Source organism: Pelobates fuscus, chromosome 10 (assembly GCF_036172605.1).
Source record: "Pelobates fuscus isolate aPelFus1 chromosome 10, aPelFus1.pri, whole genome shotgun sequence".
Lineage (NCBI taxonomy): Eukaryota > Metazoa > Chordata > Amphibia > Anura > Pelobatidae > Pelobates > Pelobates fuscus.
The window spans coordinates 141,121,975-141,138,567 of NC_086326.1; the positions used below are offsets into that span (position 1 = coordinate 141,121,975).

Genomic DNA, 16,593 nt, shown 5'->3' on the forward strand with positions numbered 1-16,593 from the left:
TTTATGCAAGATTGGCAAGAAGATTTACAAGTTAATATTCCTCCGACGGAATGGAAACAAATGTTTACGGCTCATATAGGGCTAACCACCAGTACCGCCCACCTTGAGGCAGCACGGAAAATTCTTTATAGGTGGTACTTAGTACTAACACGTCTAAACTCTGTTTCCTGCAATGCCAAACCAGTGATGGAGATGTCATAAATGTAAAGGTACTATGCTACATGTTTGGTGGTCATGCAAAGCTGTTAACTCTTTATGGAACAACGTGATAAAGATGATAAAACAAGTGACAAATATAGAATTGTCCCATGATCCTAAAATTATATTGTTATGACTACTTCCAAGTAATCTATCAAAGTCAATCAAGAAAAAGATTTTTCTCTTATTAAGTACAGCATCTATACTAATCGCTAGACAATGGAAAACTAAAGTTTTACCTTCTCAACGAGAAATTGAAGAACTAATGACCTCAACAGTGGAACATGAATTGCTAATGTGGAATCAGATGAAAATAGGGAAAATTAGCCCCTGCATAGATCAAATGTGGCGGACATACTTACTAACACACACTAATTAAATTTCTGAACATCTAGATAAATATAGATGCCTTTATACGGAATACATTTTCTGACTATGACCAAATCCATAGAGGATCTCATTTAATTAGTTAAGGAATATAAATAATATCATAAACTATTCCATGCTATTGTATGTTAGAAAAGGGGATACGTTAGCAGACCACTACTTAGGTATGATACTTACCTGAGTATAGGTTGCTGTTTTATTTTTTCAGTTAGTTAATGGGTTATTGTCTCCTTCCCTTCTTTTCTCCCCCACCCCCCTTTTTTTTTTTCCCTCTCTCCATCATCAACGAGGTTTAGATAAGCTAGGAAATAGGTCTCCTCTGTTATTAGGCATGGTTGGTACAGCGATACTCTTTGGAGTGATAACTGTTACTATCAGTGGCTAAAGCAATGGAGACAACATAAGGGTTAGCTAAAAAAGTAGTTCTTGAATGTGTGTATTAGTTATCATTGTAATTTACTTTATATAATTTAAGATACACAAGCTATATAAGATAAGTCATGTTTTGGGAATTTTGGCTTTATAAAGTGATGAGCTATATGTTACAATATTGAAGATATGTATAGAGATAAATGATCTCGTTTGGTTGTCCCACTTCCCCTTTTTCTGTATCCTTTATTATTTGGAAAAATAAAATAAAAGAGTAAATTGCAAAAAGAAGTGGTAGGTATAGTATGTCAGCGAAGCACTTATAGTAACAAAGCAGCAACCCGTCTGGATCTGATGACTTTATTGCCTGTGCCAGTTCCATTACGGTGATTGGTTCATCCAGTGAGTCTGCTATGTCCTTATCTAGAGACGTTGAAGCGTGAGTCGTGAGGTAGGATTGTATCGCGATATTGAGTCACGACAGTCTGGGGCAGTGGGAGGGAGTAAAAGTCGGAGTTATATATTCCTATCGCCTCCTGAATTTTAGTTGGTAGGCAGTGTAGGACCCCTGTTCTGTTGCGGATTTTGTCTATGGCCAACATTCTTGCCAGGAGTTTACTGCTCTTTTTCCCTTGCAATGTAAAGAACGCTTTATGCCTTACTGCATCTCTATGATGTCTAGAGAAGTGTTGTCAGGTCACGTCTCAGTTGCCTGGTAAGTCGGGCACTGCTCGCGCTTGTTGTCGTCATCTACACTTTGTATTTCTGCTATGATAGAGGACATGTGTGCTTACCTTTGTCATTTCAGCAGCGTGCCTTTTTGTAGGAGATGGCCTCTCACTACGCTTTTGTGGGCTTCCCATATTACCGAGGCTGTCGTCTGGTCAGGTGTTTTGAAGGAGAGGTATTCCCTCAGTACCGTCCCTGTGTCAGTGAGCGTGTCGGCCAAGTGGTAGTTTATGAATGTCACGACTGCTAGTGTGATCCAACATGCAGAAACATATACATAGAAAATGAAAAGGAAATAAAAGGACAGAACGTAAACCGGTCCTTAGAATGGTCGGACTAATACGTTAGAGACAGAGAATGGTCAAAGGGAAAGCCGAGGTCAAGGAAGCCAGAAATACACAAATACCGTTTAAACAAGCCAAGTCAGAGAAACCAGAAATCAGAATAACAAGGAATAGCCAAGGTCAAAATACCAATATATCAGAAATCACAAGGATAAACGCACTCTCGGGAACCAGGAACAGGAAACCACGACAGGGCAAGGTACTGGGGTAAATCAGGGTTTTAAATATCCCTGTCTATGCTCTGATTGGTCAGAGGGTGACCTCTTACCCCAGAACGTGCTCGTGCGTTGAAGTCGTGACGTCACACGCACATTCGTATAATTATGGGGGGCGGAGCCATTAATGGACGCGGCCGCATCGTTGGCGCCATCTTGGATTCGCGGGGACAGCATGGAGGAGCGGTTCCCAGCTCGCTGCCGCGCAGGTAAGCTCAGCAATGTGGCGCGGTCGTGCCGGTCAGGCACAGATGCGCATCGCGGCGAGCTGTGACAATTAAGTAGTCAAGTAGGTATTGTGGGGATGTGATAGAAAGGTGTAATCCCTTTTGTCCTCGTGATGAGCCCTTCAGCAGTCAATTAGTTGTGAGCATTTGAGAAGGGTTTTAATTAGGGAGAGGTGTTGCAATACTATATAGAAAACTCTCATGAATTAGTCCCATTTTGGTCTAGAGCCAAGTTAAAGTCACCCCCCAGTATCGGTATTCCTTCCGAGAAGCTCTTCAACTTTCTGAACGCGTGGGTGAGGTATCTTTAATGCCTCTGGTTGGGTGTATATATATATATATATATATATATATATATATATATATATATATATGCAAAGGTGTATGTTGTCCCTGTGATCATACCTTTATGGAACAGATACCTGCCCTCCGGGTCTGTCAGAGCCGTTCCCTCCTGGAATGGGACCGTTTTTTGGGCCTACACCCATCTCCAAAGTGTATATCTTGTATATAAACTATGGAGGCCCTAGCTGCATGAAGGACGCATAGCATTTATTTTGGGTTTATTCAGCGTTGATGGTTAAGAAAGTTAACATCATGGTCCGCGGTGGGGTATGTTGTCAGTCATCTAAGCCGGGGAGCAGAAGTGAAAAATGAAGAAGAGGAAAAAGAAGAGATAAAAGCGGGTGAGTGCGTGTCAGGGTGTATGCTCGCTCATAGATTGAGGGCAAGTAAGGTTAATACATGCAGATGTGTGCCCCTCTTGTCAATTGCATTGCGGTCTCATCCCAAACTGGATTTAGTGTCCTGAATATTATAAGCATCTCAATTCCTGGATTTTCAATTCCTGGAGTCCGGGCAACATGTGTTTCAACCTGAGTACGAGTCTATTAGGCCGCTGTTCCCGAGGGCAGCGTAGCTTGCATACGGGATCTTTACAGCCTTGGGGGTCAACTCTTGGGGTCCGGCGGTGAAGGTGTAGAAGGCCAAAGGGTCTGGCCTTTGCATGGGCACTGGGGGGAACTGGAGTTGGAGTTCCGCTCCATTCATCAGGACAAATTCGATCTCAAGAGCCTTCGACAGGACTTCCTCCTTGAGCTGGAAGTTTGCAAGGCAACAGATAATGTCTTATGAAGGGTTTTCCAGTGGCCCTTTAGGGTGTAGGGCTCGGTGTGCTCTGACAAAATCTATTGGGGTCGACGTGGGTCTGCCCAGCAGCTTATTGAATAGTTCCATGAGGGTTACCTGGATCAGCGTGAAGTTGTCCAATGTCTCAGGAACACCCTGTATTCTGATGTTATGCCTCCGACCCTTATTATCAAGGTCTACCATGTGATATGCTATCTGTCTGAGCTGGTCTGTATGTGTTTGGATAGAGTCAGTATTCGCAGCCTGCGCCACAGACATGTGGTCACAGTCCGCCTCCAGTTGAGACACTCTGTGATGTAGGCCTTGGATATCCTCTCGCAGGGCATGTAGCTCGGCAGTGACGCACTTGCGGAGGTCTGCGTTAGCCTCTCTGAGGTCGGACTTAATTAGTAGGTTTCGTAGCAAAGCCACCCAGTCCCGTTGGGAGTATGCGGGAGCGTTGGTAGGTGAGAAATTAGGTCCAACAGGGTTGTCAGATATTGTCTCCGTGACGGGGATGGAGACCTCTTAGCAGCTTCAGCGTTCTTAAGGGCTTGAGATGCCCTATGTGTCTTGCCCATGTTTGTATCTGACACGAGGTATAGTGAGGAAAAGTGTGGAGCAGACAGGAAGCCTTAAGCATTGCGCTGCCATCTTCCTCGTCCTCCAAGTCACACCACCTCGTTAGAGGGTATTTTAAGAACTGCATGTAACCTATTACATCTCTGAAGTCACTGTGTTAATGGCAAACTTTAAGGAGGCTAGAGGCACACTGGTGTGTCAGGGCAGTTACTGAAAACCATTGTTACAGAGTACACTGTCATAATCTCTTTGTAATCATCTGCCTGACTATATCAAACTGGTGTAACTCCAAACAAGTTGGTAGGTTGGAGTGGAATGTAAAAATGTTTTGTTTCTATACAGTCAGTATTGTGAAAATAGCACCAACCACAAGAACTGCTTTACAATGTGCAACTGGCAGCACAGCCCCACTTTGTAAAAGAGAGTGTCAACATGTGTGAATTTGTTGTCTTCAGTAATCCTGGTGCGTAAAAAAGATGTAGACTGGGAATCTCAATGGTATTATGGCCAAATATGCCCAACCAGTTTTGATGGTATGGATACCTGGTTATGGCTTGCTAGTTACCTACATTTAACAAAGACATACAGCTGCATTCACATATGCTGACATTCCAAACAGACAGAACTCTGCAGTCCTATGCAAATCTTTACAAAGGCTTGTTCATGATGGTAGCTAACCATTAGGCACCTGTGTGCATGCATATTTTAGAATAGTGTACTAAACCCAGTCATAAATCTTTAGTTGTGACTTAGGGAAGATACATTAACATAATATTATTTACCATGTGTTTTATTAGGATATTTTATTTTGGGTAGCATATTTTTATTTGTGTTATAGGTTAACCAAAAACAGTTTGCATATTTTCAAAGAAATAAAAATAGACGTATGGTTAGTTTTGGCAGGTCACAAAAACAAAGCACGCACATAAAAAAATTCCAAATAATAAATTAATTTTGATCTTACTTATTGTATACAGCAATATAGTGCCTGATCCTTTCCACTTGAGTGAAACAATATTCAAAAGAGGCTAACAGAGAAGGCATTAAGAGTTGACTTTTAAATATGTGTAAAAACATAAATAATGAAAAACAAAAAAAACATTATGCACATTATGTACAGGAGAGCAGTGTTCTTACTGGGTGAATATCCTGATGTTTAACAAGACTTGCTTTGCAAGCATAGCTTTTCCCACACTCAGAGCATGTGAAAGGTTTAATTCCTGAATGAGTCTTCTGATGGGTAACCAGATTTGTTTTAACAGCAAAACATTTCCCACATACTGAGCATGAGAATGGTTTCTCTCCTGTGTGAGTTCTCTGATGCATAACAAGCTGTGAGGAACCCCTAAATGATTTCCCACATTCACAACAATAAAATGGTTTATCGCCTGTGTGAATCTTTAGATGCTTAGCAAGATATGAAGAACAAACAAAGCTTTTCCCACACTCAGAACATGAGAACTGTTTCTTGCCAACATGAATCCACTGATGCTTAACAAAGGTTGATTTATCTGTAAAACACTTGCCACACTGAGAGCAGGAAAATGGTTTGTCTCCTGTGTGAATCCTTTGATGCTTAGCAAGATTTGTGGATCGGGTAAAACACTTCCCACATTCAGAACATGAGAATGGTTTCGTTAGCAAATGTCTCTGCTGGTGTTTAACAAAATTAGACTTATCTGTAAAACATTTACCACATTGAGGGCAAGAAAAACGTTTCTCAGCTGTATTAATAGCCTGGTGGTTAATACAATCCAAGTTGCTAGTAGTGTGTGTATTTTGCTGATATGCATGTATACTATTACATTTTGTATGACACCCACCGCCCTTCATAACGGTTAGGGGCTTAATTTTTTTCTTCATTACCCCATCTTCAGTACTAATCCATACATTTAGCGCTTGTGTAGTTGCATATATTTCAATGTCTGTGAGATTTTCTTCATCGCCCGAGGCAGACTCCACCTTGAAATGATTAGATATATCTTCTGTGGGTGTATGTTCTGTGGGTGTATAACTGTCCGTGTCTGTGAGATTTACAACTTCATTTAAAGCTGGCTCCTCCTTAATATGCATACATGTTAATTTGGATAGTATGTGCTCTCTGGTTGTATAAATGTCATTGTCTTTAACGTGTTCGTCTCTTGAGTCTTCGTCCTCCTTAAAATGGGTAGCTGTATGTTCTGTCTCTGTATAGTCTGTGGGTGTATAAATGTCAGTGTCTGTGAGATTGTCTTCTTCACTCAGAGCTGATTCCTTCTTAATGAGACAAGCACTGTCATTTTCAGCTTCTGTTAAATTTCCTTTGGATGAGGCCGCTTCCTCCTTTATAAAAGTAGATGCACATTCAGCCTCTGTATGTTCAGTGGCTGCACAGATGTCCATAAGATTTCCTTTTCCAGTGGAAGAGGAATCCAGTCCCACATTTCTTACATACTTTCTCTGCCTCTTCTCTGTATCATTTCTGTTTAGTTTACTTTTATCTTCATACACATTTTCTAATGATGCAGAAGGGTTATGAAATTCTTTATGAGTAGGTCTTCCAACTGGACCATCTGCTGAAAATAGATACACATCTAAAATGTTAATTTGTTAATATAAATTAGTTCAGGCAAAAAGACCGACCTATGTAGCAAGTTACATTATAATCTAATCACAATACAAATGTCAGCAATAATGCATTTTCTATTCCAAGTTTTAATGGATAATTTAGTTAATTTAGCTCTTATAAAGAAACAAGTATAAAAGATAACATTCTGTGGTGAACATTTCTATTATTTCCTTAATAGGTAGCATTAACTAGTAAAGAAAACTGATCAATATACATTTACCCTTATAACCCACCCATCAAGTTCATTATGATACTGAGGATAATTGGACTCAATAATAGAGAAGGCAGAAGAAGGTGTCAGGAATTACCAAATAGAGCACCCCATGGAACCCAGAGTTTAGAGACAGCAATTGCATGGACATAGTCCTAATGTACAGTTAGGTCTAGTATGTGGGGACACTATATGTGAAAATGGTGCCAAAGTTGCAACATGTTTCAACAAGCTAGCAACACGTCAACATCAATATCCCCCCCCCCCCCCCCCCCCCAATTTTTTTTTAACAAAGTAAAGACATCCTCTAAAAATTAGATCCACATTTTCAACTACTCATGTGGGAAGTGTTAGACAAAGCTTGGGATATCTGTACTATCTACATTTGATGATAACAACAACACTCTCTGCTACACAGTTTAAAGACTAATAACACACCACTCTGCTGATCTATTCAATAACAGAACTGTACAAAGAAACACAAAGTTACTCAGTGAAACTTAAGAATAGGAGATGTCAACTATAGAAGCAAAAGTAATTGTGTTTTTATGTAGGGTTAGGAATTACTGAAATTGGTGTGGGTGTGTTGCCTTCATTTGGATCAACAGCAGCAGTTCATGAAATGTTTAAATTGTAAAGAGATGCTTTGTTAATAATAATACATATGGTTTTACTATGCAGTTTTTATCCTGCATGCTTGTAGGAAACATACAGCTGTACACACCAACTTCTCATAGATGAAACCTCCTCTTACCCAGTGAGCTGAGAGGCTGGTGATTCTCCATCACTGTGCCATTGTAGCGATCATTGTGCCCTTCTAGATACTCCCACTCCTGAACAGAGAAATAGACAGTGACATAGGAACCTGACACACACAATGATACAGTCACCATCCAGACACATCCCTTGGTTTTACTGTATAATGTCCCATTCCCAGCAGCCTCACCTCTCCAGTCAGCAGCTGGATGATCTGATTGGTCAGTTTCAGGATCTTCTGCTCATTGTTTCTCTCGTGTATCAGTGAGTGAGATGGAGGCATTTTGCTGGAGTTGTGGGTCCTACTGCTGTATGTGATACTCTCGTCCATCTTCTTCACAACCACATAATCCTAGACAGAAATTAGCATTTAAGAACTAAGACTATATATTGTAGATTGCAAGCAAATTTGGATTTCTACATCGTGATTTTCATTTTCTTCTGTATATCCACATAAATCATATATCCACCTCTAAAGGATAGGTTAGGCTTTCTGCTGACTCCCCTATAAAATAACACCTGCCATGACAAACATTTCACTGAAAAATAAATTCATTTCATCCATACAAACTCCTAGCAAATAGACAGATGAAAAGCTACTTTACTACACATTATTGTATTGTTGTATTGTAACTGCACCTAGTTGAGCATCAAGGCTACATGAATAAAAATAAAAAGCACTCCACTAGTTCGGTACTGGATAAATATTGTGATAAACAATGTAATCTGTTATAAACAAAGAATATACAAAATGCTGAGGACAATAAGTGGAATGCTGGGACACAGCCTCTTTGTCTCTTGTATAGGAAGAGAAGGTAAGCATAACAAGACCAATGGCAAGCATAGTCGTTATAATATGAGACATGTGATGGTCCCACATAGTGATCACATAGCTAACACACATGCTAACAAACTTTTGCTAGATTGCCTCAATACCAAAACATCAACCAAAAGCAAGTATAATGATTGGAGTCTGTCCTGTTTAAGTCACCAACATTGCTCCTTCACATGGTTCTCAAGGGGATTAAAGGGGAATGATAAGTCTGTTTGTGTGTAAATCCCATTACACGGTAAATAGGACTTAACATTGTTCGATAAGCCTAACAAGTAATCACTATCTGTTATAAAAATGATTTAAATAAGTAATCTACAAAAATCCAGATAGTCTTAAGTAGTTACTTCTGTAGAAAAATCATTTAAAATGTTTTTCTAACAGGTTGTGATCATCTTAAAAATGTTTTCAAAAAAATATTACGTTGAGGCCATAGTGACTTATCAACAATTACTTTTTACATTAGTTATGTGATTTATTAAAGGTGGAAAGTATTGTCTACCAAACTATCAAACTTAACAAAAGTTCCTTGAGGTACTGAACTGTATTCCCAAACATTAAAGAGAAAATCTTCACATGTTTAGTTTGTATACAAACAGATGAAGCAAAGTACTAAATATTGTGCCAATTACAAACCTCCACAGTTCATAGTTTACAAATGTCTAAAACACTAATGATGACTTTACACATGTTCATATGGTGGAAAACATGGAATTAAAGGGACACTATAGTCACCAGAACAACAGCCTAATGTAGTTGTTCTGCTAAAGTATTGTCAGTCCCTGCAGCATTTGTGCTGTAAACACTGCCTTTTCAGAGATTGCTACCTAGGGACACCTCTAGTAGCCAATCCATAAACTGTGTGCAGACACTGAAATTTACCCATAGAGATGCATTGGTTCAATGCATCTCTAGGAGGAGATACTGATTGCCAGGGCAATCAGCATATTTGGGAAAGAATTGTGATTGGCTGAGATCATCACTTTTGATAATGTCAGCCAAGGAGGCAGATCAGGGGCAGTGCCAGCACCAGCAGACTGTAATTTACTATATTGCAGGTGCCACAGGGCTAGATAGTGATTGTAACATGTTTGTGTTCCTGACCCTATAGTGTTACTTTAATTTATAATATATATAATATACCTTCTTCTTTATATAGACAAATACCTAATAGCTGTGGCTTATTCCACCTACTACTAAGTTGTGACCAAAGTAATAGTGATATCACTGTTACATGCTCAAAATCACCCACCTCTCCAGTCAACAGGTAGATGATCTCGAGGGTGAGATGCAAGATTTTCTCAGTCTTCTGATTCCTGTCCTTGTTCATTATTGCAGTCATCTAGATGCTCAAGGAATGGATTATCCAGTAACTGATCTTGTTTCTTTTTTCAGTAAACAAATCATATTGAAATATAGCTCACTGTTAGTCCCTAAAATGATTAAAATGAACACAAAGAAACCATGAACACAAAGCTTCCATGAATCTTAAAGAGAATTATGATATTTCAACTTCCTTGTTTCAATAAAAAAAACAACATTCACTTCCCACATTTCATGCATAGATTAAAAGATCATATTATTACCTACCAGTCTATTGAGGTCATTTTGATGCTAAAGCATGTTGGCCAACTGTGCAACAAGTGAAACTGTGTCTGCTTACAATGCTGACGATCTCACTATGGTATCATAGAAATCTGGATCTCCTCAAATTAGATACTATGTTTTCAAAGATGGAGAAAGAAATTGTGATTGTGAGTAAAAACTAGTGAAACACGAATATGAAATTTAAGCATAACAAACAAAATAATTCAAACTGGCTTCCAGGAAGGATTTTAGAGACTAATATTGCAATAATGAAGGCTATGGAAGGCTGGTACATAAAAAGGGAATCCTGGCTCCACCTTATGACAGTCCTGGCAAAGTGTGTTTTTTCATAGTTTTTTTTTTTTTTTACTTTTTGTAATTTGGATTACTTCAGCACAGAAACAAGTTGTCTCTGGGTTATATGAAGGACTTAATTACCATTTTGCTAAGCTTCAATTGGAAGCAATTATTTATTTAATTATTTTACAGGACCACTACAGACACCCAGACCACTTCATCTCAATTAAGTGGTATGGGTGCAATGGTCCTGTCCTTTTAGTCCATCAATTTAAACCATTGATGCTTAGTATAAGGCAATGTATTGATTAAAGGGGTAAACACTCCTGAAAGTGACTAACAGCGACAAGAGGCTCTCGTGCTGCAATAACCAGGTTTCACTCAGTCATGGGATGATCGACATTCATGAGGCTGTTGAGTGTTATTAAAAGCAGCTCATAGGGAAGCATTGGATTTTATTTGATGTGCGTGAATCTCGGCCTCATTTGTTCCTCTGTAAAGAGCATTGGATATGACAAGAGGACAGCAAGCAATGCCTCCAGGAAGACGTTGTAGGAGGGACATAATGAGTCTTAGCATTGAAAAAAGGGTAAGTAAAACCTTTTCTTGTATTTTATTTTACATGGCAAAAGAGTGGGGTGGATCTAACAAAGGACTGTGACACTATAGTGTTAGTAATATATGTTTGTATTCCTTACACTATAGAGTTCCTTTAATTAAACCACACATTTGTTTTAATTAAATAGAGAATAGTTTCTATTGGACAGATACCAGGTGCTGACATAATGTTGGCGCAAGTCATCAAGATCTAGGGGGAATCAGTAACTAGAGGTTTGTATAAGTCAAATGTCTGTGTTGGACCATATACGTGCTGTACAAAAGCAACAAGGAGTGGAAAGCTGACTTGTAAAATATGGACACATGTTCTTTTCCCCCCAGAATGCATTCTCACCAATGTTTGGATGAATAGGCGTGAATAGGGGGGCGGAGCCTGACCGGGGAGCCGACTAGACGCAAAATCTATGAGCTCCCGAGCCCGGTCCTGATTTACAGCGGAAAACGGGGGGAAAATCCCAGACCCTGAACCCCAACTTACCTTACTCGACGACACCAAAGACGGGGAGCAGAATGATACCCCACACACCCGGAAAGAACGCTGGATCGGTAGATCGGAGGCTTGGGGCCTACACGACGCGGTGCAGGGGAGAGGCGGCCGCTCTCCCTACTCATCAAAGCGTGCGGCACCTGAAGTATCGGGCCTCTCCTCCCCCCCCAGGACCGGTGGGGGTTAACCCGGTCCAATCACCCGCAATCTATGGACCCACACAGAAAACTGGCGACCTGGAAACCCACTTGCAGGAGGCTCTAGACGGGGACGAAGCCAAGATGGCCGTCTATCGTAGGCCCACGAGGCGGAGCACACGTGCCCGACAAGCAACGGACCCTTTACTGGCACTCGATCGGCTCTGCGCGAGCCTCCGGGCAATGCTGCACGATCGCGGAATGGCTCACAGATTGGCTGCCAAGCTGGTGGCCACATGGCTCCGTCCGAAAACCCGACGCCTCCACTACAGGTACCCTCCGCAGGCACCCAGAAAGGCCGCCACGATCCGCAGCGACAAGCGACCCCACAGACCTGAACAGACGTCTGGCTGTCTGGGCAAACGCACGGACCCACATATGCACGAGAGAAGCCACGCCAAATACGGCCCCCACACTAGTCACTCACCTGATCCGGGAACCAGGAACCCATACCATCCCCTTAACGAGAAAACGCAGGACAGTCCCGAGACCTCAGCAGCATATCAGGGACCGACAGCGACGCCACCGGCGACGAAATCCACCTACAGACACCCGGGGAGTGGGCACCGAAAGGGCAGGGGCACCTCAGCGCCAGCACGGACACCACCACCCCACCACACGAGCAGGCCACTCCCGAAGAGGATAAAGACAGATGCAGCTACAGACCAAGCTTCAAGGTTTGGGGCCTTGCTGGGGACTATGGGACCCTCACTCATTCTCTGCCGAGATGGTGTGGGTTAAACTGGACTCGAACTGCATAGCGTTGCAGGCGGCAGGACAACTCAGCTTGCATAACCGAGCATTTTCTTGTCGTTTTGAGAGACCCCTGCAGTCTCTAATCTCAGTTAACCCTATGCAGCTCCTGCTAAATAAATCTGTTACAGCCTAGTTATCATTAGTTCAGTCACATGCCGAGGAAGTTTTATGTAATCTAATATGCTCATTTACTTTAGCAATGACTTAACGGCATGTTATATTTAACAGTCACTTAGTTAGCAAACTACTGTACCTTCAGCCTAAATTTTTATTTTGTAACCCAAGCCTCAGTCCACAACATGGGTGTAAAGCTTGTCATTCCTACATATTGTTATTAAGTTTACCACAAGTTCTGCAAATCACATTATAAGCATTAATGTACCTTTTTTGAGTAGTGATGTGTCAGGCACTGTAAGTTCTCTACTTTTCTGCCTATTTTGATTTACATTGTTAGCCTCCTGTCTACTCATGTGAAACCAACTGTTTGACCTTTAATATTTTAACATGTTCCCAACCGGATCTTCTGATCCATAGCCTGCATTTTATTTAACTGATCGATACTTATAACATTTAACCAAATGTTCCACCGCTGTTACTTTAACCTGGGAGCTTCTTATCTACACATGTAAAACCAACTGTAGGACCTCTAATATGTTAGCATGTCACCTACCGGATCTTATGATCCTTAGCCTGTATTCTCTAACTAAGGTTTTAACGACAAACATTTAAAAAAAAAAAATTGAGGCACCGCAATTCAGGAAATGTCATTTAATCTTGCTGTACTGACCCTATACTGTAATTCATTTGAACGTTTCCCCCAATTTCTCTTATGTATCCCATCTTATTTGCCTCTAATAAAAGAAAGATTGACAAAAAAAAAAATAGGCGTGAATATCACAGAGGAGGCATTATTGATTAGGGAAAGTAGAAGACAGAATTTGCATTTTTGAATTTTGACAGGTGGGGGGAGGGAGGGAAGGGGGTGATTCCAAGAACCAATATTTCAGTACATTATTAAATGTTAGAGGACACTACTTTAGAATCCAACCCAAAAATGTAATGAGGCAATCCCAAGATATTGTGTATCCCCAAACTGAAATCATAACATATCTCCCCAAAAATGTATGCACCCCCAGCCCTCCAACCAGAGCAGACTTTAACATATTATTAGTTACTAAACATTAAGCATAACCCCGTGTAATGCACACTAACCGCATTAATAGAATGCTGTGTATTAAAAATCACTAACCTAAAGCATTGTTCCACTCCATATAATCCAGGGGCCCAGGCTTTCCACCGCACTTCCGGTTTGCGGTCCATATGCGTTCCATTCCCTCAGTGGACGTATTCACTTCCGGTTTAGCGTTCCCGAGCAGTGTCTTCCGGGTTCTCCTGCAATCATGCTGCTTCCAGTGTGGGCGTTTCCGAGCTGGGCTTTGTTGCTATGGTGATATTGTAGAGGAGCTTAGTAGAGCTATACAGTGTAATGATACATAGCCAGCTCTAAATATGCTTTACTCCCATAATAAAGGATTGTGAAAGCAGGATACAGGGGCTATAGCTCTGTTTATATTTATTGGGGGGATAGAAATCACTGCCCAGCACTGCAAGCAGGTTCACCAACCATCCCTCCCCCCCCTCCCACCCCCACCCATTTTGGGCTGTCCATGTGCAGAGCCATTCTGACATACTTTAAGGAGCACAGAGCCTCTATGGTGATTGATGGAGACTTTTCTTTGATGTTTACTAAAATGTGGTTATGGTCGTCGCTACAGCTTTTCCACGAGCACTGTAACTGATTTAGGGGACCAGGCACAAGCATCATTAGAGGCTTAAAGGGACACTATTTCTGCACCACATGGTGGGAGCTATAGGGCCAGAAAAACAACTTTGTTTTCCTGGCACTATAGATTCCCTTTAATACAGTTGTTCTGGTGAGTATATTATGTCCCTGCAGGCTTTTTGCTGTAAACACTCAGAGAAAAGCCAATGTTTACATTACAGCCTAGGAACACCTCTAGTGGCCACTCCTCAGACGGCCTCTAGAGGTGCTTACTGGAGACACTGAATATTGCATGGAGGCACTCAATATCACCATAAAAATGCACTGAATCAATGCATCTCTATGAAGAGATGCTGATTGGCGCAGTATCCTATGGGAAAGCATTGAATAGGCTAAAATCATCAAATCTAATAATGTAAGGCGGGTTGGGGCAGTACCAGATGCTAGAAGCCCTGCATGGCCCTAGGAAAAAGGTGAGTAAGGTATGTGTTTAACCCCTTCCTCATCCTAGAGCCTGGCGGGAGGGGGACCCTAAGGGTGGGGGGACCTAGAGACCCTATAGTGCCAGGAAAAAAGGTATGTTTTCCTGGCACTATAGTGGTCCTTTAAGAGAAATTTCGTTGTACCCAAATTTTTTTTTTTTTTTACTTTCAAGAAACATCTCTTTAGAACAATGCTTTTTAATCAGTGTGCCACGACCCACCCTAATGTGTCCCAAAAAAGTGTCTTTAGGACTATAATAGGTGGATTGCTTTCCTCTGTGTGTGTGTGTATTTATTTTCATTAAGGGTTTGCAATATATGCATGCTCTGTACATATTGCATACTTCTCTAGTCAGATTGCTGCAGGGTGTCTGATGACCAGTGGGGGCAGAGAAAAGGGATATTTACTTACCTGAACCTGCTCCATGCAGGTGCCACCAATCTCTTCCTGCCAGTCCTCTTAGAAAAAGCTTCATTTCCATAGAGCCGTCACTGGTGACTGCTGGGGAGAATGACAAGCTTGACATTGGTAGCTCCACCTTATTGTCAAGCAAATGGGAAATACTGAGGCAAGTAGTCCATGCTTTGTCTCAGTATATCTCGTACTGGATTTCAGTACATTTCCAACACAGCCAATGGGAGTGTTCGTAAAAACCTGATCTTTATTAAATACTTCTTTTTATATGGGATTGACATTTACCCATGTAGTTAAAAATGTTTTTGTTTTTGTGGGATGTAGACCCTTCTTGTTGATATAAAAGTTAGTGCAATGGAATGAAATACCCTGAATAAGTTCCTCTTATGTTTTTTGTTTAAAGATTAAAGATTCAAAGATGTAAATTATTTCTCTTTACTGTCTTGCACAAGACAAGAAAGTTAACTGGAAATTATGGGGTAACCATGACGCTCCGAGGGAAAACTTTCCTTCACCTATGCGTCTCTCCAGTAAGGCGCGCCAAGAGTGCCAGAGTGTAAATAAGGTGGCCCCCAGGGTACACGCGTAGTAGGTACTTATCGATATTCACAAAATCCTACGCGTTTCGTGAGTCTTGCGCTCACTTCCTCAGGAAATGATGTTTCACTATCACAAATTCCAACAGACGAAATCAAACAGACAACTTAAAACTGATGAATCATACAGGTTAATTCACACAGGCGAACTTCATTCCCGCGAAATCACATTTACAAATTCCATTGTGGCAAATCTAGCCACTTCTGGACTATATGCAGTATAGGTTGTCCGTAGGCTGACTGTATGATGTGTTCCGTTAAATGTGTATGTATTGTGCTATGGCCGTTCGCACGCTGGCAGCCGTACGCTGCCAGCGTACCAGCATTCATACGACGAAACCACGGCTATTCGGGCCATTCGCCGTACGAATACGGGCTCCCCAGGTCGACCACACACTCCCAAGTCGTGTGGTACCAAGTAACCGATTGCAACCTTGTTGCAATCGGTAATTAAGGGCTCTCCTAGGTGGCCGTCGATCCACTACCGACCATGCGGCGGTCGGCCATCTTGGATCCTTTGTCTCTGCAGCGGTGTTCGGTCGTCGAGAGCCTGGACTTGAAAACGGCTACTCGATGATCCGAGCCCCGCTGGGTTTCCAGAGCGTTCGGGAGTTCCGCGTTCGGTACATTATATGTCCCGTACTTATTCGGTACTTTTTTTTTTTTATAAATTCTTTATTTATGTCGTGCATGGATTCACAAACAGATTTGCACAGCCACAATAGCCGGTGCAATCTTATCAATAAACAATAGTGAACAACAGTGTGGCTTCATGTACAGTGCACATTT

At 41.5% G+C, this 16,593-nt stretch overlaps 1 protein-coding gene across 1 annotated transcript in view; it reads right to left on the reverse strand.

The window, feature by feature from the left end:
• Window positions 1–5,024: 5,024 nt before the first annotated feature.
• Window positions 5,025–16,593, reverse strand: part of LOC134574822 (oocyte zinc finger protein XlCOF7.1-like) — a 70,905-nt gene continuing 59,336 nt past the window's right edge. The window contains exons 5-8 of the mRNA XM_063433886.1: window positions 9,839–9,928; window positions 7,945–8,106; window positions 7,753–7,831; window positions 5,025–6,734 (exon numbers count right to left, since the gene is read on the reverse strand). Coding sequence (XP_063289956.1) covers window positions 5,290–6,734; window positions 7,753–7,831; window positions 7,945–8,106; window positions 9,839–9,928 — 1,776 coding nt within the window. The 3' untranslated portion in view covers window positions 5,025–5,289. The remainder of the gene's footprint in view (window positions 6,735–7,752; window positions 7,832–7,944; window positions 8,107–9,838; window positions 9,929–16,593) is intronic.